This window comes from Pristiophorus japonicus, chromosome 12 (assembly GCF_044704955.1).
Source record: "Pristiophorus japonicus isolate sPriJap1 chromosome 12, sPriJap1.hap1, whole genome shotgun sequence".
Classification (NCBI taxonomy): domain Eukaryota; kingdom Metazoa; phylum Chordata; class Chondrichthyes; family Pristiophoridae; genus Pristiophorus; species Pristiophorus japonicus.
In genome coordinates this window covers 37,871,487-37,899,437 of record NC_091988.1, presented here as the reverse complement: position 1 = coordinate 37,899,437, position 27,951 = coordinate 37,871,487, and the positions used below count along the sequence as shown (strand labels likewise).

General features: G+C 48.3%; 1 protein-coding gene across 1 annotated transcript in view; it reads left to right on the top strand.

Annotated features, from left to right (window-relative positions):
* Positions 1–27,951, top strand: part of ninj1 (ninjurin 1) — a 65,129-nt gene that overhangs the window by 18,857 nt on the left and 18,321 nt on the right. The window contains exon 2 of the mRNA XM_070895316.1: positions 27,667–27,895. Within this exon, the coding sequence (XP_070751417.1) occupies positions 27,667–27,895 (229 nt within the window). The remainder of the gene's footprint in view (positions 1–27,666; positions 27,896–27,951) is intronic.

Genomic DNA, 27,951 nt, shown 5'->3' with positions numbered 1-27,951 from the left:
AGAGATAAAGGTGCAGTGACATAAAATAAATTCTGTATATCCTCAATTCAGATGAATGTGTTTTTATACAAGTTGGAATAGGGTACCCCGAAGTGTTGTATATCTGTAAAGCATGCTCTGCCACCAGGGAGCTCATCCCCTGAAGTCCCAAGGGATCCCAGCATCCCTTGGGAGCACTGTATATAAGCCGACCCCTGAGGCCTGTTCCTCACTCTGGAGTGTCTTATTAAAGACTGAGGTCACTGTTACTTTAATCTCCCTGTGTGCAGCCTCACCTGTGTTAGCAACACAATAGCTGGCGACGAGAATACGAATCCAACGCAAAGACGCAGCAAACTGTGGGCATCCTGGAGAAGTTCTCTGAGGGTGAGGACTGGGAAGCCTATGTCGAACGGCTCGTCCAGTACTTTGTAGCCAACAAGCTGGACGGAAAAGGAAGCGCTGCAAAAAGGAGAGCGGTCCTCCTCACAGTCTGCGGGGCACCGACCTACAGCCTCATGAAGAATCTTCTGGCTCCGATGAAACCCACAGATAAGTTGTATGAGGAGCTGTGTACACTGGTTCGGGAGCATCTTAACCCGAGGGAGAGCGTGCTGATGGTGAGGTATCGGCTCTACACGTGCCAGTGATCTGAAGGTCAGGAAGTGGTGAGCTACGTCGCCGAGCTAAGGCGACTTGCAGGACAATGTGAGTTTGATGGCTACCTGGACCAAATGCTCAGAGACTTTTTTGTACTGGGCATTGGCCACGAGACCATCCTATGAAAACTTTTGACTGTAGAGACACCGACCCTCAGTAAGGCCATTGCGATAGCACAGGCATTTATGTCCACCAGTGATAACACCAAACAAATCTCTTAGCACACAAGTGCAAGCAATGTTCATAAATTAACTGAAACTGTGTTTGCAAGCAGAAATGTACAGAGCAGAACCCACGAGTCTGCAACTGCCAGCAGGCCTCAGGTGACCCAGATGACTGAGTCCCCAACAAAGGATGAATGCAAGGCAATTCACATCTTGTTGGTGTTGTGGACTCTTCCATTCAGCCTATTCATGTCACTTCAAAGGGTATGTTTGCAAGAGCTGTGGAACAACGGGGCACCTCCAGCGAGCTTGCCAACGAGCTGCAAGCTCTGCAAAACCTGCTAACCACCACGTGGCAGAGGAAGATCGGTCCATGGTGGATCAAAGCAATTTCGAGCCTCAGAGGAGGCAGATGCTGAAGTACACGGGGTGCACACATTTTCGACGAAATGTCCACCTATAATGCTAAACGTAAAATTGAATAGCTTACCCGTAGCCATGGAACTGGACACTGGCGCTAGCCAATCCATCAGGAGTAAAAAGATGTTTGAGAGACTGTGGTGCAACAAGGCATTCAGACCAGCCCTGAGCCCCATCCACACGAAACTGAGAACGTACACCAAAGAGCTTATCACTGTCCTGGGCAGCGCCATGGTCAAGGTCACCTACGAGGGCACGGTGCACGAACTGCCACTCTGGATTGTCCTGGGCGATGACCCCACACTGCTTGGAAGGAGCTGGCTGGGCAAAATCCGCTGGAACTGGGATGATATCCGAGTGCTATCACATGTCGATGAGGCCTCATGTACCCAGGTTCTAAACAAATTTCCTTCCCTTCTTGAGCCAGGCATTGGAAACTTTTCCGGGGTGAAGGTGCGGATCCACTTGTCCCAGAGGCACGGTCCATTCACCACAAGGCGCGAGCGGTACCTCGCATGATGAGGGAGAGAGTGGAAATCGAGCTGGACAGGCTGCAATGCGAGGGCATCAGATCCCCAGTGGAATTCAGCGAGTGGGCCAGCTCGATTGTTCCAGTACTCAAAAGTGATGGCACGGTCAGGATTGTGGCGATTATAAAGTAAGTATTAATCGTTTCTCGCTGCAGGACCAATACCCGCTACCTAAGGCAGACGACCTATTTGCGACGCTGGCAGGAGGCAAGACATTCACCAAGCTCGACCTGACTTTGGCCGACATGACGCAGGAGCTGGAGGAGTCTTTGAAGGGCCTCACCTGCATCAACACGCACAAGGGACTGTTCATCTTCAACAGATGCCCGTTTGGAATTCGGTCGGCTGCAGCGATCTTCCAGAGAAACATGGAGAGCCTACTGAAGTTGGTACCGCGCACAGTGGTCTTTCAGGACGACATATTGGTCACGGGTCGTGACACCGCCGAGCACTGACAAAACCTGGAGGAGGTCCTCCAGTTACTGGATCGCGTAGGGCTGCGACTGAAGAGGTCGAAATGCGTCTTCATGGCAACAGAAGTGGAGTTTTTGGGGAGAAAGATCGCGGCGGACGGCATTCGGCCCACAGACGCCAAGACAGAGACTATCAGGAACGCGCCCAGGCCACAGAACGTCACGGAGCTGCGGTCGTTCCTGGGACTCCTCAACCAATTTGGTAACTTCCTACAGGGGTTAAGCACCCTTTTAGAGCCCCTACATGTGTTATTGCATAAAGGTGAGAACTGGGTATGGGAAAAAAAACAAGTAATTGCTTTTGAGAAAGCCAGAAACATTTTATGCTCCAACAAGCTGCTTGTATTGTATAACCCGTGTAAAAGACTTGTGCTAGCATGTGACGCATCGTCGTACGGAGTCGGGTGTGTATTACAAGAAGCTAACGTTGCGGGGAAGTTGCAACCTGTCGCCTATGCTTCCAGGAGCTTGTCTAAGGCAGAGAGGGCCTACAGCATGATTGAGATAGAGGCATTAGCGTGTGTGTTCAGGGTAAAGAAAATGCATCAGTACCTGTTTGGCCTCAAATCTGAGCTGGATACCGATCACAAGCCCCTCACATCCCTGTTCGCTGAAAACAAGGGGATAAATACTAATGCCTCAGCCCACATACAAAGGTGGGCACTCGTGCTATCAGCGTATAACTATACCATCCGCCACAAGCCAGGCACCGAGAACTGTGCGGATGCTCTCAGTCGGCTACCATTGCCCACCACGTTGGTGGAAATGGCGCAACCTGAAAACTTGATGGTGGCGCAGCCCGCAGACTTGTTGATGGTCATGGAAGCGTTTGAAAATGATAAATCACCTGTCACAGCCCGCCAGATTAGGACTTGGACCAGCCAAGATCCTCTGCTGTCCCTAGTAAAAAACTTTGCACTGCATGGGAGCTGGGCCAGCATTCCCGTTGTAATGCAAGAGCCAATCAAGCTGTTCCAGCGGTGAAAGGATGAGCTGTCCATTCAGGTTGTGGGGTAACCGCGTAGTGCTACCAAAAAAGGGCAGGGAGACATTCATCTTGGATCACCACAGCGCACACCCGGGTATAGTAATGATGTAAGCAATAGCCAGATCCCACGTGTGGTGGCCCGGTATCGACTCTGACTTAGAGTACTGTGTACGGCAATGCAGCGTGTGTGCTCAGTTGAGCAACGCGCCCAGCGAGACACCACTAAGTTTGTGGTCCTGGCCCTCCAGACCATGGTCAAGGATCCATGTTGACTATGCGGGCCCGTTTCTCGGTAAAATGTTCCTGGTGGTGGTGGATGCTTTTTCAAAATGGATTGAATGTGAAATAATGTCGGGCAGCACCGCCACTGCCACCATTGAAAGCCTGAGGGCCATGTTTGCCACCCACGGCCTGCCTGACATACTGGTCAGTGACAACGGGCCATGTTTCACCAGTGCCGAATTTAAAGAATTCATGATCCGCAATAGGATCAAACATGTCACCTCGGCCCCGTTTAAACTAGCCTCCAATGGGCAGGCAGAGCGGGCAGTACAAACCATCAAACAGAGCCTTAAACGAGTCATAGAAGGCTCACTCCAAACCCGCCTGTCCCGAGTACTGCTCAGCTACTGGACGAGACCCCACTCGCTCACAGGGGTGACCCCGGCTGAGCTACTCATGAAAAGGACACTTAAAACCACACTCTCGCTGGTTCACCCCAAACTGCATGATCAGTAGAGAGCAGGCGGCAGCAACAAAATGTAAACACTGGTCGTGCCAGTGTGTCACGGGAAATTGATCTGAATGACCCTGTGTATGTGCTAAACTATGGACATGGTCACAAGTGGATCGCGGGCACGGTGATAGCTAAAGAAGGGAATAGGTGTTTGTAGTCAAACTAGACAATGGACAAATTTGCAGAAAGCACCTGGACCAAACGAGGCTGCGGTTCACAGACTGCCCTGAACAGCCCACAGCAGACACCATCTTTTTCGAGCCCACAACACACACCCAAAGAATCAACGACACCACGCCGGACCAGGAAATCGAACCCATCACACCCAACAGCCCAGCAAGGCCAGGCTCACCTAGCAGCCCTGCAGGCCAACAACACGCCAGCCCAGCGAGGGCACAGCCAACACACCGGAACAGACATTTGTACCGAGGCGGTCCACCAGGGAAAGAAAGGCTCCCGGCCGCCTCACCGTGTAAATAATTTTCACTTTGACTTTGTAAGGGGAGTGATGTTATGTATCTGTAAAGCATGCACTCCCATGTTCCGCCACCACGGAGCTCATCCCCTGAAGTCCCAAGAGATCCCAGCATCTCTTGGGAGCACTGTATATAAGCCGGCCCCGAAGGCCTGTTCCTCACTCTGGAGTGTCTTGTTAAAGACTGAGGTCACTGTTACTTTAACCTCCCTGTGTGCAGCCTCATCTGTGTTAGGGACACAATACTAAAGGTCTTCTTTTCCACATGGTTTAAAACAAGAAACTGCTGTGTAAATGCAATAACATTTGTGCTACATTTGACAGTCACCACATACTGTTGGGAAAAAAGCTCAGTAAGAGGGGTGAACAGTTGTACATTTCTACTTTTGTTGCAGATTCACAGTTGGAAGCCTAGTGACGGTGTGACAAAACAGGAACATTTCTGCCTTTATTTTATACAGTGATTTTAAATGTCTAAAGTTAAAATGGAAGATACGTTCCCTTACCAAATTTTAAAACGGAGGCCAGAAAGTATGACGTATATGGAATATTCCGAATTGATAGAAATGGAAATTAGTCAGGATTTAGGGGCTTTGTTTTAGGTGACTTTTTGTTGCGAGCACAAGATAAAAGTGTTGGCAGAAACCATAAAACAATATTGGGCCCAAGTTTCGGCTGGAGTTGCTCCTATTTTTTTGGAGCATCTTAGAAATCACAATTCTCGGCATTTAGTTTGCCCCAGTTCTAGTGAGTTCGCTTAGTTTCGTTTTAGTTCAGTTTTTTTTTCAAAAGGGGGCGTTACCAGCCACCTACGCCTGTTTTGCAAGTTTAGGCAGTGAAAAGTTACTCCAAATTAACTTAGAACGGAGTAAGTGTCGACTTTTATACGCTCAGAAAAACCTTCCGTACACTTTAGAAATTAGGTGCAGGTAGCCGGAGATGGGGGGGTGGCGGGGAAGTTAGCGGATTTTCCAAAGCATTAAACACTTAACTTTTAGCAATAAAGAGCCATCATCAATAATAAATAAATCAATAAATCAATCAATAAATCAAAAAATAAAAGTTTCTACTCACCTACTGCAGCACCTATCCGTTTGGGAGGAGCCCTCCAACAACACACGCAGCCTTGCCTGCCGAAGAGCTGGTTGGGCGGGCCCCACTGCCGAGGAGGTGTTCGGGCTGGGCCCGCCACTGGAGAGGAGTTTGGGCGGGCCCCACTGCCGAGGAGGTGTTCGGGCTGGGCCCGCCACTGGAGAGGAGTTCGGGCTGGGCCCCACCACCGAAGACCTGATGGTTGGGCGGGCCCCACCGCCGAGGAGGTTTCGGGCAGGGCCCGCCACTGGAGAGGAGTTTGGGCGGGCCCCGCCGCCAAGGAGGTAAGGGCAGTGGCGACGAGGCGAGGCAAAGGACGGTGAGGCAGGCCGGCCACTCGGCCCGGGATAGAGGCGGCGAACATTGCGACGTCCCTTCGGCCAGGGATAGGGTCGCCCGGAGACAGGATGGGCCAGGAGCTACTGCGCACGTGCACAGCTGCCGGTACTCTTTTCGGCGCAGGGCTGTCGCTCTGCCCCCAGCTGCTAGTGCTGAGCTGCGCCAACTGCTAAACAGGCCTGCTGAACACCGAGAATTGCGAGGTAAGTTTTAGGTCCGCTTTTAATTCTACAAAATAGGCGGGTCTCTCGGAGGTGCGCCGTTCTGCGGGACAGCCGGAACTCGGGCCCATTGTTACTGCTATTTAAACAAAAATGGATTGGTATATGTGTATCTGAAAGGTTCACACTATATCAACTTCAATAGTGAAAAACATCCAGTAAGCCATTATATACTTTATTCTTTCAGACTTGGGTTGTATCTAGTGAGAGCATTTCTTTAACTATTCAACATCTGGGTGAAGTATTGGTGGTTACAAAGTCTGTCGCTGGTGGCAATTGTGGTGGGAAGAATTTGAGGTGATGAATTACAATTACAGAAGGCATGTATTAGTGTAACAATAAATTATCTTAAATGTGATTTTCCTTTACGCATACAAACCTATATTAACACTGGTTTACATTTCTTTAATTTTAGTTGGCTTGATTCATTTTGCTAAGATAAAAATACTAGTACCACAAGAATTAGCGGTTCTTCCAGTAATTACTCAACAAGGTAGTATTGCTCTTGTTTAGCATCTTGCGGAATGAATAAGTCACATTACAAAAAATGGCAGCAGATCACACCAGTGTGATTTAACATGTGTTATCCCAAGGCTCCAAAGTCTATAAGCATGGCTGGAATGATGTGTTAGAATGGTCAATCTTTGGGGAGGGGAGGGAATGCTGCTAAAAGCAAATCCTTCATTATAATTTCTTGTTGAGAGATTGGGTCACATAAACAAAATAGGATTTTTTTCTAGTTTTCCCATATTACAATAGCGATTACGCTCCAAAAGTACTTCATTGGCTGCAAAGCGCTTTGAGACATCTGGTGGTCATGAAGGTGCTATATAAATGTAAGTCTTTCTTTCTTAGTTTTCTCCGCATCTCCTGAAGGCATTGGCTGTGATACTGCAGAGCCCAATCGTGTCCTCGTCCAATGTTCACATATTTGCACTTCCAGCTGAAGGTAAATTTCAGTGAGAGTTACCCTGTCCCAATCTTATCAACTCCCCAGCTACCAGCTATGGGTAAGCTTTGGCAAGTCTCTGTATATCATGTATGGCACAGGAAACTTCAGAAAAGAAACAGCGGAAGGAAATAGTAACAATTTACACCAAAAATTGTTTTTTTCCCCCCCAACAGGTTAGGCTTAATTCATATGTGTAAGAGCTCCCTCAGCAGCTTATCATAGAATCAAAGGCCCCAAGTTTCCACACGCAGCAAAACAGGCGCCCCTCCGAGCTGGGCGCCTGTTTTTCGCGCCGAAAATGGCGTCTGAAAAAAAACGCTATTCTCGAGCGCTTTGCAGCTCGATGTCAGCTTGGCGCGGCGCCCAGGGGGTGGAGCCTACCACTCGCGCCGATTTTGTAAGTAGGAGGGGGCGGGTACCATTTAAATGATTTTTTTTCGTGCCGGCAACCCTGCGCGTGCGCGTTGGAGCGTTCGCGCACGCGCAGTGTGAAGGAAACATTGGCACTCGGCCATTTTTGTAGTTCTTTGTAGCTGTTCAATTTTTAACATTTTTTAATAAAAGCACATTGCCCTTCCATGATCAGCACTGAGGCTTCTTGCAGCAGTGAGAAGGCTGCAGGAAGCCTCAGAAGTTGAGGCAGCCATTTCCCGACGGGCCCGACCAACGGCAGGGGGTCCTCCTCACTGCCTCCCCCCCCCCCCCCCCCCCCGCCGTCGGGAACGGCTACTTCCGTCGGTCGGGCCCTTACTACCTCCTCCCCCCCCCCGCCCCCTGCTGTCGGGAAGGGCTGCTGCCGTCGGTCGGGCCCTCACTGTCTTCCCCCCCCCTGCCGTCGAGAACGGCTGCCTCAACCTGTGAGGCTTCCTGCAGCCTTCTCCCTGCCTGAAGCACTTTCACACAGGTAGGAACATGGTTTATTTAATCTTTTTTTTGCTTATGAATTTTTATTCAGGTTGGAATTATTTGTATAATATTTGTATAAATATAACTAAGGATTTATTGTAGAATGTAATGACTTCCCTCCGCCCCCCCCCCCCCCAACCTCGTTCCCGACGCCTAATTTGTAACCTGCGCCTGATTTTTTAATGTGTAGACAAGGTTTTTTCAGGCCTACAAAAATCTTCACTTGCTCCATTCTAAGTTAGTTTGGAGTACGTTTTCACTGTGGAAACTTTCAAATCAGGCGTCAGTGGCCGGACACGCCCCCTTTTGGAAAAAAAAATTATGTTCAAAAGTGAAACTGTCTACCTGACTCGAACTGCAGAAAACTTAAATGTGGAGAATTGCGATTTCTAAGATACTCCGTTCTCCACCAGTTGCTCCTAAAAATCAGGAGCAAATCATGTGGAAACTTGGGGCCAAAGAATGGTTACAGCATGGAAGAAGGTTATTTGGCTCGTCGAGTCCGTGCCGGCTCTCTGCAGGAGCACCTGGTCATCCCACTCCCGCCCTTTCCCCGTGTCCCTACAAATGTTTTTCCTTCAGGTACTTATCCAACTCCCTTTTGAAAGCAGTGATTGAATCTGCCTCCACCACCCTTTCAGGCAGTGCACTCCAGATCCTAACCACTCGCCGTGTAAAAAAGTTTTTCTCTCGTCGTCTTTTTGGTTCTTTTGCCAATCACCTTAAATCTGTGTCCTCTGGTTCTCGACCTTTCTGCCAGTGGGAACAGTTTCTCTCTATCTACTCTGTGCAGACCCCTCATGATTTTGAACACCACTATCAAATCTCCTCATACTCTGCTCTAAAGAGAACAACCCCAGCTTCTCCAGTCAAGCATATAAGTTGCAGAAATCCTTTTTAACTAATTACCATAAATATATCACATGTAGTTGCAAGAAATACATTAATTATGATGTTGGCTGACTACATTTCCAATACTCTTAACTGATTTTACTGCAGACTGAACACAGCTAGCTGGTCCCGCTCCACATGTAACTTCACCAGAAATGCGAGGACATGGGGCAGGAAATGGTTGAGACAGCCAGACAGGGTCCTCAAGCGCCGATGGGTCAGGTGGAGGGGGCGAGAGTTGCAAATAGATACAACAGAGGAGGCTGAGGTGCGCAGGCGTGAAGATCTTAGAGCCACGAATACAATGCATTTTTCTCCCAGGTTGCTAGCAGCAATGCCGAGGGAGCAACCCTCAATTCCGGGAGAGGTTGGAAACCCTGATTACACGCAGTATAATGTTGAAATATGTCAATATATACAATCACACCCATAAATCGGCAGCAAATCTGTTCTAACTCACTTCACTAATAGATTTGCTTGAATCTGAATGGATTATGCCTCTCTACCTACCTCTCTTTCCTCCTTAAAACCTATCTCTTTGACCAAGCTTTTGGTGATCTGTCTTAATATCTCCTTATGTGGCTCAGTGTCAAATTTAGTTTGATAACGCACCTGTGAAGTGCCTTGGGACATTTTCCTACATTAAAGGCGGTATATAAATGCAAGTTGTTGTTATCACTGCCTGACTGGCAAGTAGTTTTTCAATTCAGACAGATAAAAATTGCCTTAGAAAATGATTTATACCTTAAAATTTAATCAAATTGTATAGTGTGGATGTGACAAGTTAACCCTATTTTTTTGCTGAGTTTGACGACAAGTTTACCATACCAACATTTTGGCTTTGCCTGCTCTATTGTACGTAGTACTCTAAAAAGGCTGATGTTTACTTGAATTTTTTTAAAGTAGCTAGTTGAATGCCATCAGTACTAAATTGTGTCTACAGCTGGGCAAAGAAACAAAGGCAGTCTTGTGCTGCAAGTCTGGCAGATGCCGTTTAAAACATCACTTATAACTTTTATACCCATTCATTTCAATAGCAATGCCTTCAGGAAAGAGGTAATTTTTATTTAGGATCCAAGTAGCAATGATTTGAACTGGACTATAAGATGATGGAATGACCATACACTTTACAATTAAATCTTGCGCAACCTATTGCTGTGTGTGCCAAGAAATGGCCAAATCTGGATGGATACACCAAGATACAAGCCAAGCATTTTGTTTTCCAAAAAATTATTTGTTTCACAATTGCCCTTACTAAATGTCAAGTCTAAAATGTAGAACCAAGAAGTTTCCTGTAGATATTTACCAGTACCAGGACTTCACTGGCATGTTAGTTCCAAGATAATTCACACTGTGTAGATAGAAGATCAGTTGGCATGACAACTCTTCCCTTTGTATTCAATAGTGGTATTGAATACTCCCTTGTCATCTGCCATTCTATATTAAGGTGCTATGTAAGTACAAGTTACTGTTGTCTTCATAGGAAGGGGGGCCTATTTGGAGCTGAAGACTGCCCTCAGGAAAAAGCACAGGTTCAAGCTGCATGAGAGAGAACGTCAAATAATAAGTCCATGCATCAAAGTGCTGCATTTTAAGAATTGCAGAGTATGGAGAATAGTGCTTTTAATTTCAGGACATTTCTAGAACTACTATGGTATTTCCTAACCAGTTGTGGGCAAACACTTATAAATACTGAACGATTTAACAAAAGCATTCAAAATAAACAGTTAAATAAGATTAATTGAGTTCCTTTAAATAGAGTTAGAAACATTTTAATGAGATTATCCCATTGCATTAATCTACCAAAATTGTCCAAATAGTGACCTCACCATCTATTTTTGTGCATCAATTATATAAATGTTTACATGGAATGCATTCCCACTGCAGTGCTTCAAAAAATAATCATAATCATATAATGTACTCTAAGGGAGTCTCGATATCTCCTGACCTCAGACTAGAACCAACTAGCTTGTTGTTTATAAAACAAGAGAAAACAAAGTATTTCCCACACAATTTATTTTTCTACCAAAAACATTTCCAACATCTTTTGACCATAGGCATGCAAAGAGATTACTATCGACAGCCTGCCTCAGACGACAGATTTTGAAATAAATTCAAGATTTTTAATATCAATTTGGCACAACAAAATGTTGAATGCATTTGATTTAACATTCTGAGAATAGAAATGTTGCCATAGTTAACTTAATGTGAAGTTCTGAAATAACATGTTATTACAGAGGGAATTATCAACCAATCACACACACAATAACTCAGTGGTTAAGTAAATTAAGAACACAGAGGAGCCTATGTTATTTTGTAATTGAAGACCAGTGAAAGTTCAAAGACATGGTTATGTTACTGGGCTAGTATTTCAGCTGGGGAATTTAAATTCAGTTAATTAAATAAATCTGGAATAAAAAGCTAGTATCAGTAATGGTGACCTAATGGAAACTGCAGGATTGGCGTAAATACCATCTGATTCACTAATGTCCTTTAGGGAAGGAAATCTGCTGTCCTCACCTGGTCTGGCCTATATGTGGGTCCAGAACCACAGCAATGTGGTTGACTCTTAACTGCTCTCTGAAGTGACCTAGCAAGCCACTTATACCAAACTGCTACAAAGAACAGCGGTTCAAGAAGGCAGCTCACCACCACCTTCTCAAGGGCAATTAGGGATGGGCAATAAATGCTGGCCTTACCAGTGACGCACACATCCCATGAACGAATAAAAAAAATACATTTTACATAATATTAAGAAGTACAGTAAACTCTCACATAAGCACTTTCCAGCATGAATCACTGGAAAGTGATCAGAAGCAGGAAACCCGAGTACATTTTTTCCAGTCTTTAACCCTGGGTAGTTAAACCAGTTGTAGGTTCTCTCCCACCTTAGCTGAAATTAGCACGAGCCAGCGATCACATCTTCCAGTCTGTATGGGTCAGTGCCACATCACACAGTGCATTTACCCGATGAGATACTATCGCTATGGTCTAAGACATTAACCCTGAATTTGCCGTCGGAGGCTTCCCGCGGGGAAATGCCTCCGATCTGCAAATGTACGTGTACCTGCTGATCCGGAAGGTACGGAGATTTGCGGTCCTGGACATCTCCACTGATACCTACGGGTAGAGGCCCATGTATACCAGGGGCACAGGCAGTTCACAAGCGCCCCAAAATAAATACATTTACATGTTTTAACAGGGCTAAAAACCTTATTGCACAGGGTTTTAACCTGTAAATTAGAATATATTATATGACTATGATGTATTTTTTGAAGCACTGCAGTGGGAATGCATTCCATGTAATGAAAACATTGGGTGCTGAAATTGGCCTCCTGTGCACCTGCCATTAGTGCCTCCGGGAGGCGCTAACGGGACACAGATGGTTTGTCGGCCGGGCGCGATGAGAACAACACTTCCCACGGAATTGGGCGGGAGGTTTGTGGAGACGCTAAGAGGTAGTGCCTCGCTCTTGCCGTCATCGCCGTACGCAGCACCCTGTTACCGCCCCGGAAGAAATATTTGGCCGCCTCCCCTCACTTAACGCCTGGCACTGACAACGACAGCTTCAGCTATCGAGTTGCAGTCAGGAGTCGGCTGGAGGAACGCTATTTAAAGGCACCAACTTAACTAACAATTTTTGTCGGCCATTACTCTGTGCAGCCTGCGAACACATAGGCAAAGTGGCTGGTGGACAGATTTCAGCGATTTTCACTTCAAAGACTGTTCTGCCTCCTAACTATTCCCTTGTATCATTGAGGCCAAATTTGAAACCACAATATTTATATCATTTCATAGGGGCTGTGTTGGCACTTGACCTCCTGCTCCAACTTCACTGTCGGAGGCTTCTTGGGCAGAGACAAATGCAGGGAGCAGCACAGGGAGCAAGGCAGGGAACATCGTCATCATATGCAGTCCCTCGAAATCGATGAAGACTTGCTTCCACTCTAAAATTGAATTCTCAGGTGACTGAACAGTCCAATATGGGAATTACAGTCTCTGTCACAGGTGGGACAGGCAGTAGTTGAAGGAAAGGGTGGGTGAGGTGTCTGGTTTGCCGCATGCTCCTTCCACTGCCTGTGCTTGGTTTCTGCGTGCTCTCGGCGACGAGACTTGAGGTGCTCGATGTCTTCCCGGATGCTCCTCCTCCACTTAGGGTGATCTTTGGCCAGGGATTCCCAGGTGCCGGTGGGGATGTTGCACTTAATCAAGGAAGCTTTGAGGGTGTCCTTGAACAGTTTCCTCTGCCCACCTGGGGCTCGCTTGCCGTGTAGGTGTTCCGAGTAGAGGACTTGCTTTGGGAGTTTTGTGTCGGGCATGTGGACGATGTAGCCCGCCCAACGGAGCTGGTCGAGTTTGGTCAGTGCTTCGATGCTGGGGGTGTTGGCCTGAGCGAGAACACTGACGTTGGTGTGTCTATCCTCCCAGTGGATTTGCAGGATCTTGCGGATGCAGCACTGATGGTAGTTCGCCAGTGCTTTGAGGTGTCTACTGTATATGGTCCACTTCTCTGAGCCATATAGGAGGGCGGGTAACACTACTGCCTGTAGACCATAAGCTTCGTGCCAGATTTGAGGTCATGGTCTTCAAACATTCTCTTCCTCAGGTGACCGATGGCTGCTCTGCACACTGGAGGCGGTGTTGGGACCTCGTTATCGATGTCTACCCTTGCTGATAGTAGGCTCCCGAGGTATGGAAAATGGTTCAGGTTGTCCAAGGCCGTGCCGTGGATTTTGATGACCGGGGGTCAGTGATGTGTGGTGGGGTCAGGTTGGTGGGGGACCTTTGTCTTACGGATGATTAGTGTATGGCCCATGCTTTCGTATGCCTCGGTGAAGATGTTGATGATGGCTTGGAGTTCGGCTTCTGAATGTGCGCAGACGCAAACATCATCCGCATTCTGTAGTTCGATGACAGAGGATGGGACGACCTTGGATCGTGCCTGGAGACGACGAAGGTTGAACAGGTTCCCATTGGTTCTATAGTTTAGTTCCATTCCAGCGGGGAGCTTGTTGAGAGTAGATAAAGTATTGCAGCAAGGAAGATCAAGAAGAGCATTGACGCGATGATGCAGCCCTGGTCCAGACGTGGATTGGGGTCTGTGGTAGATCCGTTGGTCAGGATCACGGCTTGCATGTCATCGTGGAGCAGGCGGAGGATGGTGACAACCTTTGGGGTAGCCGAAATGGAGGAGGACGCTCGATAGTCCCTTGCGGTTGACAGTGTCAAAGGCCTTTGTGAGGTCAAAGAAGGCCATGTACAAGGGTTGGTGCTGTTCCCTGCATTTCTCCTGTAGTCGCGCGGTGAAGATCATATCCGTTGTACCCCTTAGTGGACGGAATCAACATTGCGACTCTGGGAGGAGCTCTTCCGCCATAGGGAGAAGACGGTTGAAGAGGATTCTTGCGATGACTTTCCCGGTGGTTGACAGCAGGGAGATTCCTCTGTAGATGCCGCATTCATAGAAACATAGAAACATAGAAAATAGGTGCAGTGGTAGGCCATTTGGCCTTTCGAGCCTGCACCACCATTCAAGAAGATCATGGCTGATCATTCCCTCAGTACCCCTTTCCTGCTTTCTCTCCATACCCCTTGATCCCTTTAGCCGTATGGGCCATATCTAACTCCCTCTTGAATATATCCAATGAACTGGCATCAACAACTCTCTGTGATAGGGAATTCCACAGGTTAACAACTCTCTGAGTTGAAAAAGTTTCTCCTCATCTCAGTCCTAAATGGCCTACCACTTATCCTAAAACTGTGTCCCCTGGTTCTGGACTTCCCCAACATCGAGAACATTCTTCCCGCATCTAACCTGTCCAGTCCCGTCAGAATCTTAAACGCTTCTATGAGATCACCTCTCATCCTTCTAAACTCCAGTGTATAAAGGCCCAGTTGATCCAGTCTTTCCTCATATCTCAGTCCAGCCATCCAGGTAATCAGTCTGGTGAACCTTCGCTGCACTCCCTCAATAGCAAGAACGTCCTTCCTCAGATTAGCGGCCCAAAACTGAACACAATATTCCAGGTGAGGCCTCACCAAGGCCCTGTACAATTGCAGTAAGACCTCCCTGCTCCTATACTCAAATCCCTTAGCTATGAAGGCCAACATACCAATTGCCTTCTGTACCGCCCGCTGTACCTGCATGCCAACTTTCAATGACTGATGAACCATGACACCCAGGTCTTGTTGCACCTCCTTTTTTCCTAATCTGCTATTCAGATAATATTCTGTCTTCGTGTTTTTGCCCCCAAAGTGGATAACCTCACATTTATCCACATTATACTGCATCTGCCATGCATTTGCCCATTCACCTAACCTGTCCAAGTCACCCTGCAACCTCTTAGCATCCTCCTCACAGCTCACACCGCCACCCAGTTTAGTGTCATCCGCAAACTTGGAGATATTGCACTCAATTCCTTCATCTAAATCATTAATATATATTGTAAATAGCTGGGGTCCCAGCACTGAGCCCTGTGGCACCCCATTAGTCACTCCCTGCCATTCTGAAAAGGATCCGTTTATCCCGACTCTCTGCTTCCTGTCTGCCAACCAGTTCTCTATCCATGTCAGTACATTACCCCCAATACCACGTGCTTTGATTTTGCACACCAATCTCTTGTGTGGGACCTTGTCAAAAGTTTTTTGAAAGTCCAAATACACGACATCTACTGGTTCTCTCTTGTCCATTCTTACTAGTTACATCCTCAAAAAATTCCAGATGATTTGTCAAGCATGATTTCCCTTTCATAAATCCATGCTGACTTGGACCAATCCTGTCACTGCTTTCCAAATGCGCTGCTATTTCATCTTTAATAATTGATTCCAACATTTTCCCCACTACCGATGTCAGGCTAATCGGTCTATAATTACCTGTTTTCTCTCCCTCCTTTTTTAAAAAGTGGTGTTACATTAGCTACCCTCCAGTCCATAGGAACTGATCCAAAGTCGATAGACTGTTGGAAAATGATCACCAATGCATCCACTATTTATATGGCCACTTCCTTAAGTACCCTGGGATGCGGACCATCAGGCCCCAGGGATTTATCGGCCTTCAATCCCATCAATTTCCCCAACACAATTTCCCGCCTAATAAGGATAACCTTCAGTTCCTCCTTCTCACTAGACCCTTGGTCCCCTCGTACTTCTGGAAGGTTATTTGTGTTTTTCTGAGTGAAGACAGAACCAAAGTATTTATTCAATTGGTCTGTCATTTCCTTGTTCCCTATTATGACTTCACCTGATTCTGACTGTAAAGGACCTACATTTGTCTTCACTAATCTTTTTATCTTCACGTATCTATAGAAGCTTTTGCAGTCAGTTTTTATGTTCTCAGCAAGCTTCCTCTCATACGCTATTGTTCCCCTCCTAATTAAACCCTTTGTCCTCCTTTGCTGAATTCTAAATTTCTCCCAGTTCTCAGATTTACTGCTTTTTCTGGCCAATTTATATGCCTCTTCCTTGGATTTAACACTATCCTTAATTTCCCTTGTTAGCCACGGTTGAGCCACCTTCCCTGTTTTATTTTTACTCTAGACAGGGATGTACAATTGTTGAAGTTCATCCATGTGATCTTTAAATGTTTATCCACCGTCAACCCTTTAAGTATCATTTGCCAGTCTATTCTAGCCAATTCACGCCTCACCATCGAAGTTACCTTTCCTTAAGTTCAGGACCCTAGTCTCTGAATTAACTGTGTCACTCTCCATCTTAATAAAGAATTCTACCATTCGGACGTGTCCTCTTTTTTGAAGATGGTTTCGATTATGACATCTCTGAGATCTCCAGGCATGCACTCCTCCTTCCAGATAAGAGTGTTGAGGTCATGCATTTGTGCCAGCAGCGCTTCTCCGCCATACTTTAGTGCCTCAGCGGGGATTCCATCGGCCCTGATGCCTTGTTGTTCTTGAGCTGATGGATGGCCTTTTCTACATCGTGCAGGGCTAGGGTTTTGCTTAGATGGTGGCGGGTAGCATGCTGCGGGATGGAGTCGAGGATGCTTGTGTCGAAGGCAGAACCTCGATTAAGGAGATCTTCGAAGTGCTCCTTCCAGCGGGACCTGACTGCCTCGGTGTCCTTGATGAGTGTCTTCCTGTTCTTAGCCAGCAGTGGGGTGGGACCTTGGGTGCATGTGCCGTAGATGGACTTAACTGCGGTGAAGAATCCTTGCATGTCATGGCTGTCGGCTAGCTGCTGGATCTCCTGTGCTTTCTCCACCCACCATCTATTCAGGTCGCGGGTTTTTTGTTGGACCTTGGCCTACAGCCGCATGTAGAGCTGCTTTGCTGCTCCCGAATTTGGTTGCTGCTTCAAGTTCAGAAATGCCTTGCATTTCCGGTTTATTAGCTCCTGGATCACCTGGTCGTTCTCGTCAAGCCAGTCTTGGTGTTTCCTGGTTGAATGACCGAGCATGTCTTTGCAGGTGCTGGTTATGGTGGCCTTGAGGGCAGACCAGACGCCGTGGGCACTCTGCGTCTTGGGGTCATCGAGGGTCGCCAGGTTGGCACTGAGGCGCTGGCTGCATAGGGCTCTCTTAACTGGGTCTTTGAGTGCCCCGGCGATGATTTTTCTGCGGCATTGTTTCTGTTGCCATCGCTGCTTTGGGGCTATATTAATGTTGATAACGGAGCGGATTAGGCGATGGTCCGTCCAGCAGTCATTGGCTCCTGTCATGACGCGGGTGATGCGCACGTCTTTGCGGTCCCTCGCTCAGACGATGACATAGTCGAGCAGATGCCAGTGCTTGGAGTGAGGGTGTTGCCATGATGCCTTGTACTTGTCCCTCTGACGGAACAAGGTGTTGGTGATGACAAGGTCATGTTCTAGGCATTTTGTCAGGAGCAGGGTACCGCTGGAGTTGGTATTCCCTACCCAGAGGTCTGTGTCCTTTCCGACTCTGGCATTGAAGCCGCCGAGGAGGATCAGTTTGTCATCCATAGGGACTCAGGACAGGGATTGTTCCAAGGCTGGAATAGAATTCCACTTTGGCCTTATCTGTTGCGTTGAGTGTTGGGGCGTACGCACTGATAACTGTGGCGCACTGTTCCAGGATAGGGTGAACCGGAGAGTCATGAGAAGTTTGCTTATCCCGCAGGGGGAGTCTCTGAGGCGGCTGACCAGCTCATTCTTGATGGCAAAACCGACTCCATGGAGGCGGTGTTCTTTTTCTGGTTTGCCTTTCCAGAAGAAGATGTAACCTCCACCTTGTTCCTTGAGCTGGCCTTCCCCTGCCCGCCAAGTGTCACTTAGGGCAGCAATGTCGACGTCGAAGCGTTTGAGTTCCTGGGCAACGATGGCAGTGCGGCGTTCTGGTCTGTCACACAGGCTTAGCAGAGCAAGGTCTTGGCCCAGTGGCAAGGGGGTCCAAGACGACACGAGACCAGGCTTTACTGTATGGGCCTAGTTGCCTACAATGGAATGTGAGCCATAAGCTCAACACTGAGCAGTACCCTTCAGTAAGATAGTGAGAGATCTGAGGCGTGGAGAGTTGGGGTGAGAGATTTGAGGTAATGCTTTCCTCTCCCAGGTATTAGCTCCGAACTGAGAACAGGCATTAGGATGGCCAGAGGTCCACGACAGAGTGGCCACAGCCATTGTGCGCACCGCGTGCTCGCCGGGGACTTCCCGGTTATTAAGCTGATCATCCAGACTTCCATTGTTCACAGCACAGTTGGGCAAATCCTGATCTTCAATTCTTTCTTCAAACAAATGAGGGAGCATCACAGAGAACGGCACAGGACGCAAGGCAGAGACGAAGGACGGGGGGCAGCTCAGGGAGAAGGACACTGAGCAGGATAGGGAGCAAGGCAAAGAGAAAGGCAGCAAATTGTGGCCAGTGGGAGAAGGCTCATCAGGGATGGCATCAGGATACCTTACCCTCCCAGGGTATTCCATCAGCAGTTCTCCTTCAGCAATTTCACTGAAGAACAGTGTGTCCAAAGGCTGGTCACAGAGCTCTGCCATCTGCTGCAACCAAACCTCGAGCCTCAGACCAGGGTGAGGATGACAGTGGCAGTCAAGGTCACCATCACACTCAACTTCTACGCCAATGGATCCTTCCAGGGTGCGATAGGAGACATCTCCAAAATCTCCCAGTTGGCCGTCCATCGCTCCATCCGCGAGGTCACAGATGCTCTGCACAGAAAGAGAAGGGAGTACATTTCCTTCCCCATGACCAGAGAGAAGCAGCACGAGTGTGCATGTGGCTTTACCAGGATAGCGAGCTCCCCCATGGTGCAGGGGACTGACCCCACGTCTCTTTGTGGGCACCTTGCTGGTCTTCCATAACCGCAAAGGCTATCACTCACTAAATGTTTGTGTTAACTATTCCAGTGCTCCTCCGCAGTGTGTCGCCTGTGGCCACAGCGCGGCTGGTGGAAGGCTGCTGTGTGTAGGCCAGAGACTACAGATGGCCTTGCAGGATGTCCTCGACCAGCACTAGGCCTGGCAGGCCCGGCTGTAGACTGCACCACCTCAGGCTGGGCAGCGGCAATCTGGACTGGCAGCGTAACAGGCAGCGACAAGTGCAATGGCGGAGTTGCATTGGTGGGCTCAGGAATGCTGTCATTCTAAGAGAGGATAGCAGGTTCCTGCTCCACTGACCCAGTGCCACTCCCCCCAGGCAGCACCTCGGCATCCCCACCAATCTGCCGGAGCACAGATTGCTGGGCTGCTGCAACACCGTGAGATCCCTGGTGTACTGTGGTGGATCCAGCGGCGATGGCAGCAGTCAGAGCACGCGTGGCATCCAGCCAAGACTGTATGAGCAATCTGAGACTCAATGGCACTAACCATGCTCTGCATTACAGCACCCAAGACATTGCGTTGCTTCTGCCTCTGCTGCAATGGATGCTGCCACATCGCCGATGACATGCGTCATGAGATCTGGCTTCGCACGGTCTCTCTGGGAGTCCACCATCATTTGTAGACCGGCAATAAAGGGCTCCATGGTGTGCGCAGAGCTCTGTGCAATGCTGGAGACTGACTCCTCCATGCTCCGTATCTTTGCCGAGAGGCTCTCGGGCACCCTTGACATTGCACCTATGATGTCAGAATGCCTCCCTATCGAGGTCCTTATCTGAGTCCTGTGGAGAACTCGCGCGCAAACTAGCCCCCCAGGGAGATGGCTCCCGAGGTTCCCTTTCCCCTTGGCTTTGCGGCAGCCCGCTCAGCCCCAGTGCAAACCCCTCTACTAATCTAATCTCTAAAGACCCCGTAGTGCCAGTATCTGGGCTGATGCCTGTGGGTGAGAGAAGCAATGATACAGTGCTTGGCTCCTCCTCCTCCTGCTCTTCTTCCTCTCCCTCCAGACTCTGTTGCGGGGTGGGAGGTGGGGGGGGGGGGGGCGGCTCAGCTGCAGGCCCCATAGCTGCTGGCTGGTTATCTAAAAGCATAAATGGCACTAGATGCCCATTAGGTTGGGGCAGTGGGGCAGGAATGGAGCAAGGAATGCAGACAGTATCAGGAGGTGGCAAGTGATAAAGCCTTCTGTTATGGTGGGGGGGGGGGGGGGGTGTGGGGAGTGGTATGAGAAAAGGAGAGGGGGTAAAGATGCCGTTGTTGCCCCCAGCAGGGTCAACGTCTCCGATGGTCACGGCGCCCACCACCTGCGAGCCAATGAGCCGCAGCACTCGCTCCTCCCAGGTCACTCAGCGGCCGCAGTTCAGGTTCTCCTCCTCCCGTCCGCAGCTGTTCCTTTCTGTTATGTGCCATCTTGGCCTGCAAAAGAAAGGAACTGGTGTGAGTAAGAGTCCAGCTATGTATGTGGAAGCTATGCCTGCTGTGGTTGAATCGCTGTGAATGTAGGCAAGGTGTGAGATGAGGATGTGAGTGCTGGGTAGCAGCATGTGCTTGGTGGTTGAGTGGTAGGGAACTGGTGGTTTGCACAGTGTGCACAGACAGAGGTTCAGAGGCTGGTCTGTAGGAAGTGTGGACACATGTGCTCACCTTCACCACCCGACTGAGGTTGTTGAATTTCTTTCTGCACTGTGTGAGGGTTCTGCCCACCACTGTGCTGGCCGACACCTCCTGGGCCACCTCTTGCCACATGGCCCTGAAAACCTGTGGAGATTTGGCCTCCTTCCCGATGGAGGGAACAGCAGCTAACTCCTTCTCTCCACTGCCCCCAGCAATGTCTCCAGCGTCACATCATTTAAAGGTGTGGCCCTCTCCCTTGAAGGGGGATTCGCAGCAGCCATTTCAGAAAAGGTCTCTGAGTTGCACAGATGACTGACTCAAGTGCATTAATGCTGAAAATGAGCAGCAGCAGGTTGAAATGACCTCCCCTTTAAGAGCTACATTGAGCTCGAGTCAAGGATTGAAAGCTGATTGCTGAATGCAAGTCAGCTGAAATTGGGTAACGGTCTGTGAATAGCGCCCCTGCAGCACCCAGCTGAGGCCATTAGCGGCTCAGAAACCATTCCCCCACCCACTTCACTCCTGGGGAGAAAGCACTGAATTTCACACAATTTAGCAAGGCATCTCGCTGGACGCTAAATTTTCTAAAAGTTAAAGGTACTACCTCAAACAGGGCACTACCAAATTTTGCCGCCTTTATTTTTTTATGTTTTTGTACACTCTTACGCTGGTAAAAGCAGGCCAACTCTCCGCCTGTGGATGCGCTTTTTCCGGGAATGCCTTGGATCTGTCAAGAAGAGTTTCGGGTTTGCACGCATGCACTTCGCACACGAAAACCCAGAACTTGCGCAGCCCCTACGAGCGCATGCACATCTCGTACACATCCGTAAGTGCCGCAAATTACGGCCTATTAGTTGAGATCCCTATCTTTGTGGAATCTTGTACCGTGGCTTTGCCCAATGTAAACACCACATGGCGAATCTTTGCTGGGTTATCAGAAGTAGCTTTCCAGTTACTGGAAGTTCGAGTGAAATGGGTGTTCATTACCAAGTGAACCTGTCTTGTCCGCTGCTGTCCAGTGAGTGCAGCTGGACACCTTAACAAAAATAAAATACCAAGCACAAAATAAAAAGGTATTAACCCTCCTTAGGGAAACCAAACAAGGAACCTCTGTCACAGTAACATTGCATTTCACTGCACATGTTGCAAACTGATGGAAGGGCTGAGGAAAGATTGACTGTGAATTGAGTTCACTTTATAGGAGAGAAAAGCAGCATTGTGTAAGTCGTCCCACATTTATATGATTCAAAAGGGTTTCAGTAGTCTTTGTTTTAAACATTACACTTCTTGTGCTAATAGAACAAAACAATTTTAGTAATTACAATATTACTTAAAATAGTCTTTTCCCAGTTACTCAAAACTATTAAACATTGTAGGTATATGTGGTATACATGCTATAAAAGAAAGTTAATAAAAAGTTCTCATTTCATATAGATACAAAGGATTTAGATATAAAATTTGGATTAATTGGAAACGCTCTTGTACAAAAGCAGTATATCCGATACTTATACAAATATAGGGATTAAGACATATTTGCATAAAACATGAAATATTGTAACAAATACTAGGTCGCTCTCCTGTGGTGTTTCTCACAGGTAGTGAAGACCAAGTGTCTTCAGGTGAAGATGTGATAGAGAGTGGGGAACAGTTGGACCCGGCCGAGCAGATATAACTCCATCTCCATTTCAAGTCATACAGTTTGTCCTTATTTTTGTGTATAATTTGGTTTCATATTGATTAATAGTTAAATAGCAAAAAAGTAGGCAATTTGGGAAGCAGAGTAGTAGGATCCAACTCTACTTCACAATTTACCATCAGTGTTGCAATTTGGCAGCATTGGAGTATTGTGTTCCTAACACAGGTGAGAATGCACACAGGGAGGTTAAAGTAACAGTGACCTCAGTCTTTAATAAGACACTCCAGAGTGAGGAACAGGCCTTAGGGGCCGGCTTATATACAGTGCTCCCAAGGGATGCTGGGATCCCTTGGGACTTCAGGGGATGAGCTCCCTGGTGGCGGAACATGGGAGTGCATGCTTTACAGATACACAACATCACTCCCCCCCCCCCCACAAAGTCAAAGTGAAAACTATTTACAAGGTGAGGCGGTCGGGAGCCTTTCTTTCCCTGGTGGACCGCCTCGGTACAAATATCTGTTCTGGTGTGTTGGCTGTGCTCTCGCTGGGCTGGTGTGTTGTTGGCCCTGCAAGGCTGCTAGGTGAGCTTGGCCTTGCTGGGCTGTTGGGCGTGATTGGTTCAATTTCCTGGTCCGGGGTGGTGTCGTTGATCCTTTGGGTGTATGTTGTGGGCTCGAAAAAGGTGGTGTCTGCTGTGGATTGTTCAGAGCAGTCTGTGAACCGCAGCCTCGTTTGGTCCAGGTGCTTTCTGCAAATTTGTCCATTGTCCAGTTTGACTACAAACGCCCTATTCCCTCTTTAGCCAACACCGTGCCCGCGATCCACTTGGGACCATGTCCATAGTTTAGCACATACACAGGGTCATTCAGATCAATTTCCCGTGACACAGTGGTGCGACCATCATTTACATTTTGTTGCTGCCGCCTGCTCTCTACCTGATCATGCAGGTTGGGGTGAACCAGCGAGACTCTGGTTTTAAGTGTCCTTTTCATGAGTAGCTCAGCTGGGGGCACCCCTGTGAGTGAGTGGGGTCTCGTGCAGTAGCTGAGCAGTATGCGGGACAGGCGGGTTTGGAGTGAGCCTTCTGTGACTCGTTTAAGGCTCTGTTTGATTGTTTGTACTGCCCGCTCTGCCTGCCCATTGGAGGCTGGTTTAAACGGGGCCGAGGTGACATGTTTGATCCCATTGCGGGTCATGAATTCTTTAAATTCGGCACTGGTGAAATATGACCCGTTGTCACTGAACAGTATGTCAGGCAGGCCGTGGGTGGCAAACATGGCCCTCAGGCTTTCAATGGTGGTGGTGGCAGTGCTTCCCGACATTATTTCACATTCAATCCGTTTTGAAAAAGCATCCACCACCACCAGGAACATTTTACCGAGAAATGGGCCCGCATAGTCGACATGGATCCTCGACCATGGTCTGGAGGGCCAGGACCACAAACATAGTGGTGCCTCTCTGGGCGCGTTGCTCAACTGAGCACATACGCTGCATTGCTGTACACAGGACTCTGAGTCAGAGTCGATACCAGGCCACAACACGTGGGATCTGGCTATCGCTTTCATCACTACTATACCCGGGCGTGTGCTGTGGAGATCCGAGATGAACGTCTCCCTGCCCTTTTTGGGTAACACTACGCGGTTCTCCCGCAACAGGCGGTCTGCTTGAATGGACAGCTCGTCCTTTCGCCGCTGGAATGGTTTGATTAGCTCTTGCATTTCAAGGGGGATGCTGGCCCAGCTCCCATGCAGTACACAGTTTTTTACTAGGGATAGCAGAGGATCTTGGCTGGTCCGAGTCCTAATCTGGCGGGCCGTGACAGGTGATTTCAAACGCTTCCATGGCCATCAACAAGTCTGCGGGCTGCGCCACCATCAACAAGTTTGCAGGCTGCACCATTTCCACCCCCGTGGTGGGCAATGGTAGCCGACAGAGCATCCGCACAATTCTCGGTGCCTGGCCTGTGGCGGATGGTATAGTTATACGCTGATAGCGCGAGTGCCCACCTTTGTGTGTGAGCTGAGGCATTCGTATTTATCTCCTTGTTTTCAGCGAACAGGGATGTGAGGGGCTTGTGATCGGTATCCAGCTCAAATTTGAGGCCAAACAGGTACAGATGCATTTTCTTTACCCCGAACTCAAATTTGAGGCCAAACAGGTACAGATGCATTTTCTTTACCCCGAACACACATGCTAATGCCTTTTTCTCAATCATGCTGTAGGCCCTCTCGGCCTTAGACAAGCTCCTGGAAGCATAGGCGACAGGTTGCAACTTCCCCACAACATTAGCTTGTTGTAATACACACCCGACTCCATATGACGACACGTCACATGCTAGCACAAGTCTTTTACACGGGTTATACAATACAAGCAGCTTGTTGGAGCATAAAATGTTTCTGGCTTTCTCAAAAGCAATTACTTTTTTTTTCCCCCCATACCCAGTTCTCACCTTTGCGCAATAACACAGGTGGGGGCTCTAAAAGGGTGCTTAACCCCGGTAGGAAGTTACCAAAATAGTTGAGGAGTCCCAGGAACGACTGCAGCTTCATGACGTTCTGTGGCCTGGGCGCGTTCCTGATAGCCTCTGTCTTGGCGTCTGTGGGCCGAATGCCATCCGTCGCGATCTTTCTCCCCAAAAACTCCACTTCTGTTGCCATGAAAATGCATTTCAACCTCTTCAGCCGCAGCCCTACGCAATCCAGTCGCTGGAGGACCTCCTCCAGATTTTGTAGATGCTCGACGGTGTCCCGACCCGTGACCAATATGTCGTTCTGAAAGACCACCGTGTGTGGTACTGACTTGAATAGGCTCTCCATGTTTCTCTAGAAGATCGCTGCAGCCGACCGAATTCCAAACGGGTATCTGTTGTAGATGAACAGTCCCTTGTGCGTGTTGATGCAGGTGAGGCCCTTCGAAGACTCCTCCAGCTGCTGCGTCATGTAGGCCGAGGTCAGGTCGAGCTTGGTGAACGTCTTGCCTCCTGCCAGCGTCGCGGGTATTAGTTGGCGGGTATTGGTCCTGTAGCGAGAAACGATTAATAATTTATAATCGCCGCAAATCCTGACAGTGCCATCACTTTTGAATACTGGAACAATCGGGCTGGCCCACTCACTGAATTCCACTGGAGAGATGATGCCCTCGCATTGCAGCCTGTCCAGCTCGATTTCCACTCTCTCCCTCATCATGTGAGGTACCGCTCGCGCTTTGTGGTGAATGGGTTGTGCCTCTGGGACCAAGTGGGTCCGCACCTTCGCCCCGGAAAAGTTTCCAATGCCTGGCTCAAAAAGGGAAGGAAATTTTTTTAAGAACCTGGGTACATGAAGCCTCATCGACATGTGATAGCGCTCGGATGTCATCCCAGTTCCAACGGATTTTGCCCAGCCAGCTCCTTCCAAGCAGTGTGGGGCCATCGCCCGGGACAATCCAGAGTTGCAGTTCGTGCACCGTGCCCTCGTAGGTGACCTTGACTATGGAGCTGCCCACGACAGTGATAAGCTCTTTGGTGTACGTTCTCAGTTTCATGTGGATGGGGCTCAGGGCTGGTCTGAATGCCTTGTTGCACCACAGTCTCTCAAACATTTTTTTACTCCTGATGGATTGGCTAGCGCCAGTGTTCAGTTCCATGGCTACCGGTAAGCCATTCAATTTTACGTTTAGCATTATAGGTGGACATTTCGTCGAAAATGTGTGCACCCCATGTACTTCAGCACCTGCCTCCTCTCTCTGAGGCTCGAAATTGCTTTGATCCACCATGGATCGATCTTCCTCTGCCACGTGGTTAGCAGGTTTTGCAGAGCTTGCAGCTCGTTTGCAAGCTCGTTGGAGATGCCCCATTGTTCCACAGCTCTTGCAAACATACCCTTTGAAGCAGCAAGAATAGACTGAATGGAAGCCTCCACAACGCCAACAAGGTGTGAATTGCCTTGCATTCATCCTTTGTTGGGGACTCTGAGTCATCTGGATCACCTGAGGCCTGCTGGCAGTTGCAGACTCGTGGGTTCTGCCCTGTACATTTCTGCTCGCAAACACAGTTTCAGTTAATTTATGAACATTGCTAGCACTTGTGTGCTGAGAGATTTGTTTGGTGTTATCACTGGTGGACATAAACGCCTGTGCTATCGCAATGGCCTTACTGAGGGTCGGTGTCTCTACAGTCAAAAGTTTTTGTAGGATGGTCTCGTGGCCATTGCCCAGTACAAAAAAGTCTGAGCATTTGGTCCAGGTAGCCATCAAACTCACATTGTCCTGCAAATCGCCTTAGCTCGGCAACGTAGCTCACCACTTCCTGACCTTCAGATCACTGGCACGTGTAGAACCGATACCTCGCCATCTGCACGCTCTCCCTCGGGTTAAGATGCTCCCGAACCAGTGTACACAGCTCCTCATATGATTTATCTGTGGGTTTCATCGGAGCCAGAAGATTCTTCATGAGGCTGTAGGTCGGTGCCCCGTAGACCGTGAGGAAGACCGCTCTCCTTTTTGTAGCGCTTCCTTTTCCGTCCAGCTCGTTGGCTACAAAGTACTGGTCTAGTCGTTCGACATAGGCTTCCCAGTCCTCACCCTCCGAGAACTTCTCCAGGATGCCCACAGTTTTCTGCATCTTTGCGTTGGATTCCTATTCTCGTCGCCAGATATTGTGTTGCTAACACAGATGAGGCTGCACACAGGAAGGTTAAAGCAACAGTGACCTCAGTCTTTAATAAGACACTCCAGAGTGAGGAACAGGCCTTAGGGGCCGGCTTATATACAGTGCTCCCAAAGAATGCTGGGATCCCTTGGGACTTCAGGGGATGAGCTCCCTGGTGGCGGAACATGGGAGTGCATGCTTTACAGATATACACAACAGGAGTTTCTTTTTGCAGTATAGACTGAGAAACTAGGAAATGTTAAACTGAAGTGCTGCAGGGCCACCTCTGCTGGAACGATATAATTACAGCGTGACAGTTTACATAGGCATTTTCCATTATAAATATGGAATTATAATGAAAAAGGTTGACACACAAATGTGATAATAGGAAATAACATTTGTAGTCAGGAAATGTACACAGATGTTAGATTTTTAAATATATTATTGATGTGTAACAGGTGTCTTATAGTCTTTCGTGTCCATTGCACAAATCAGAATCACTGTTTGATGAATGATGCTCCCCAGAGCAAAACATTACCAGGCTACATTGTAATCTAGAAGCAGCTGAATGTTTGAGAATAACAGTCAAACAATGTAAACTTTTAAGTTTTACCTGTACCACAAACCTAATTTTATTCTCAACATATTTTTCCCACAACAGGGTGCGCCCGGGCGGAGACGAAGTCAATCCATCAACTTCAATCACTATGCCAACAAGAAGAGTGCAGCAGAAAGCATGCTGGATGTCGCCTTGCTGATGGCCAATGCATCCCAGCTGAAAGCAGTGGTTGATCAAGGGCCCAGCTTCAACTACTATGTGCCACTCATCATTCTCATTAGTATATCACTCATGTTTCAGATAATAGTGGGCATCTTATTAATATTCATTGGTGAGTTAAATGCCGAGTCACATTAAGATAATTACATTTTGAATGGAAGGCCCAAT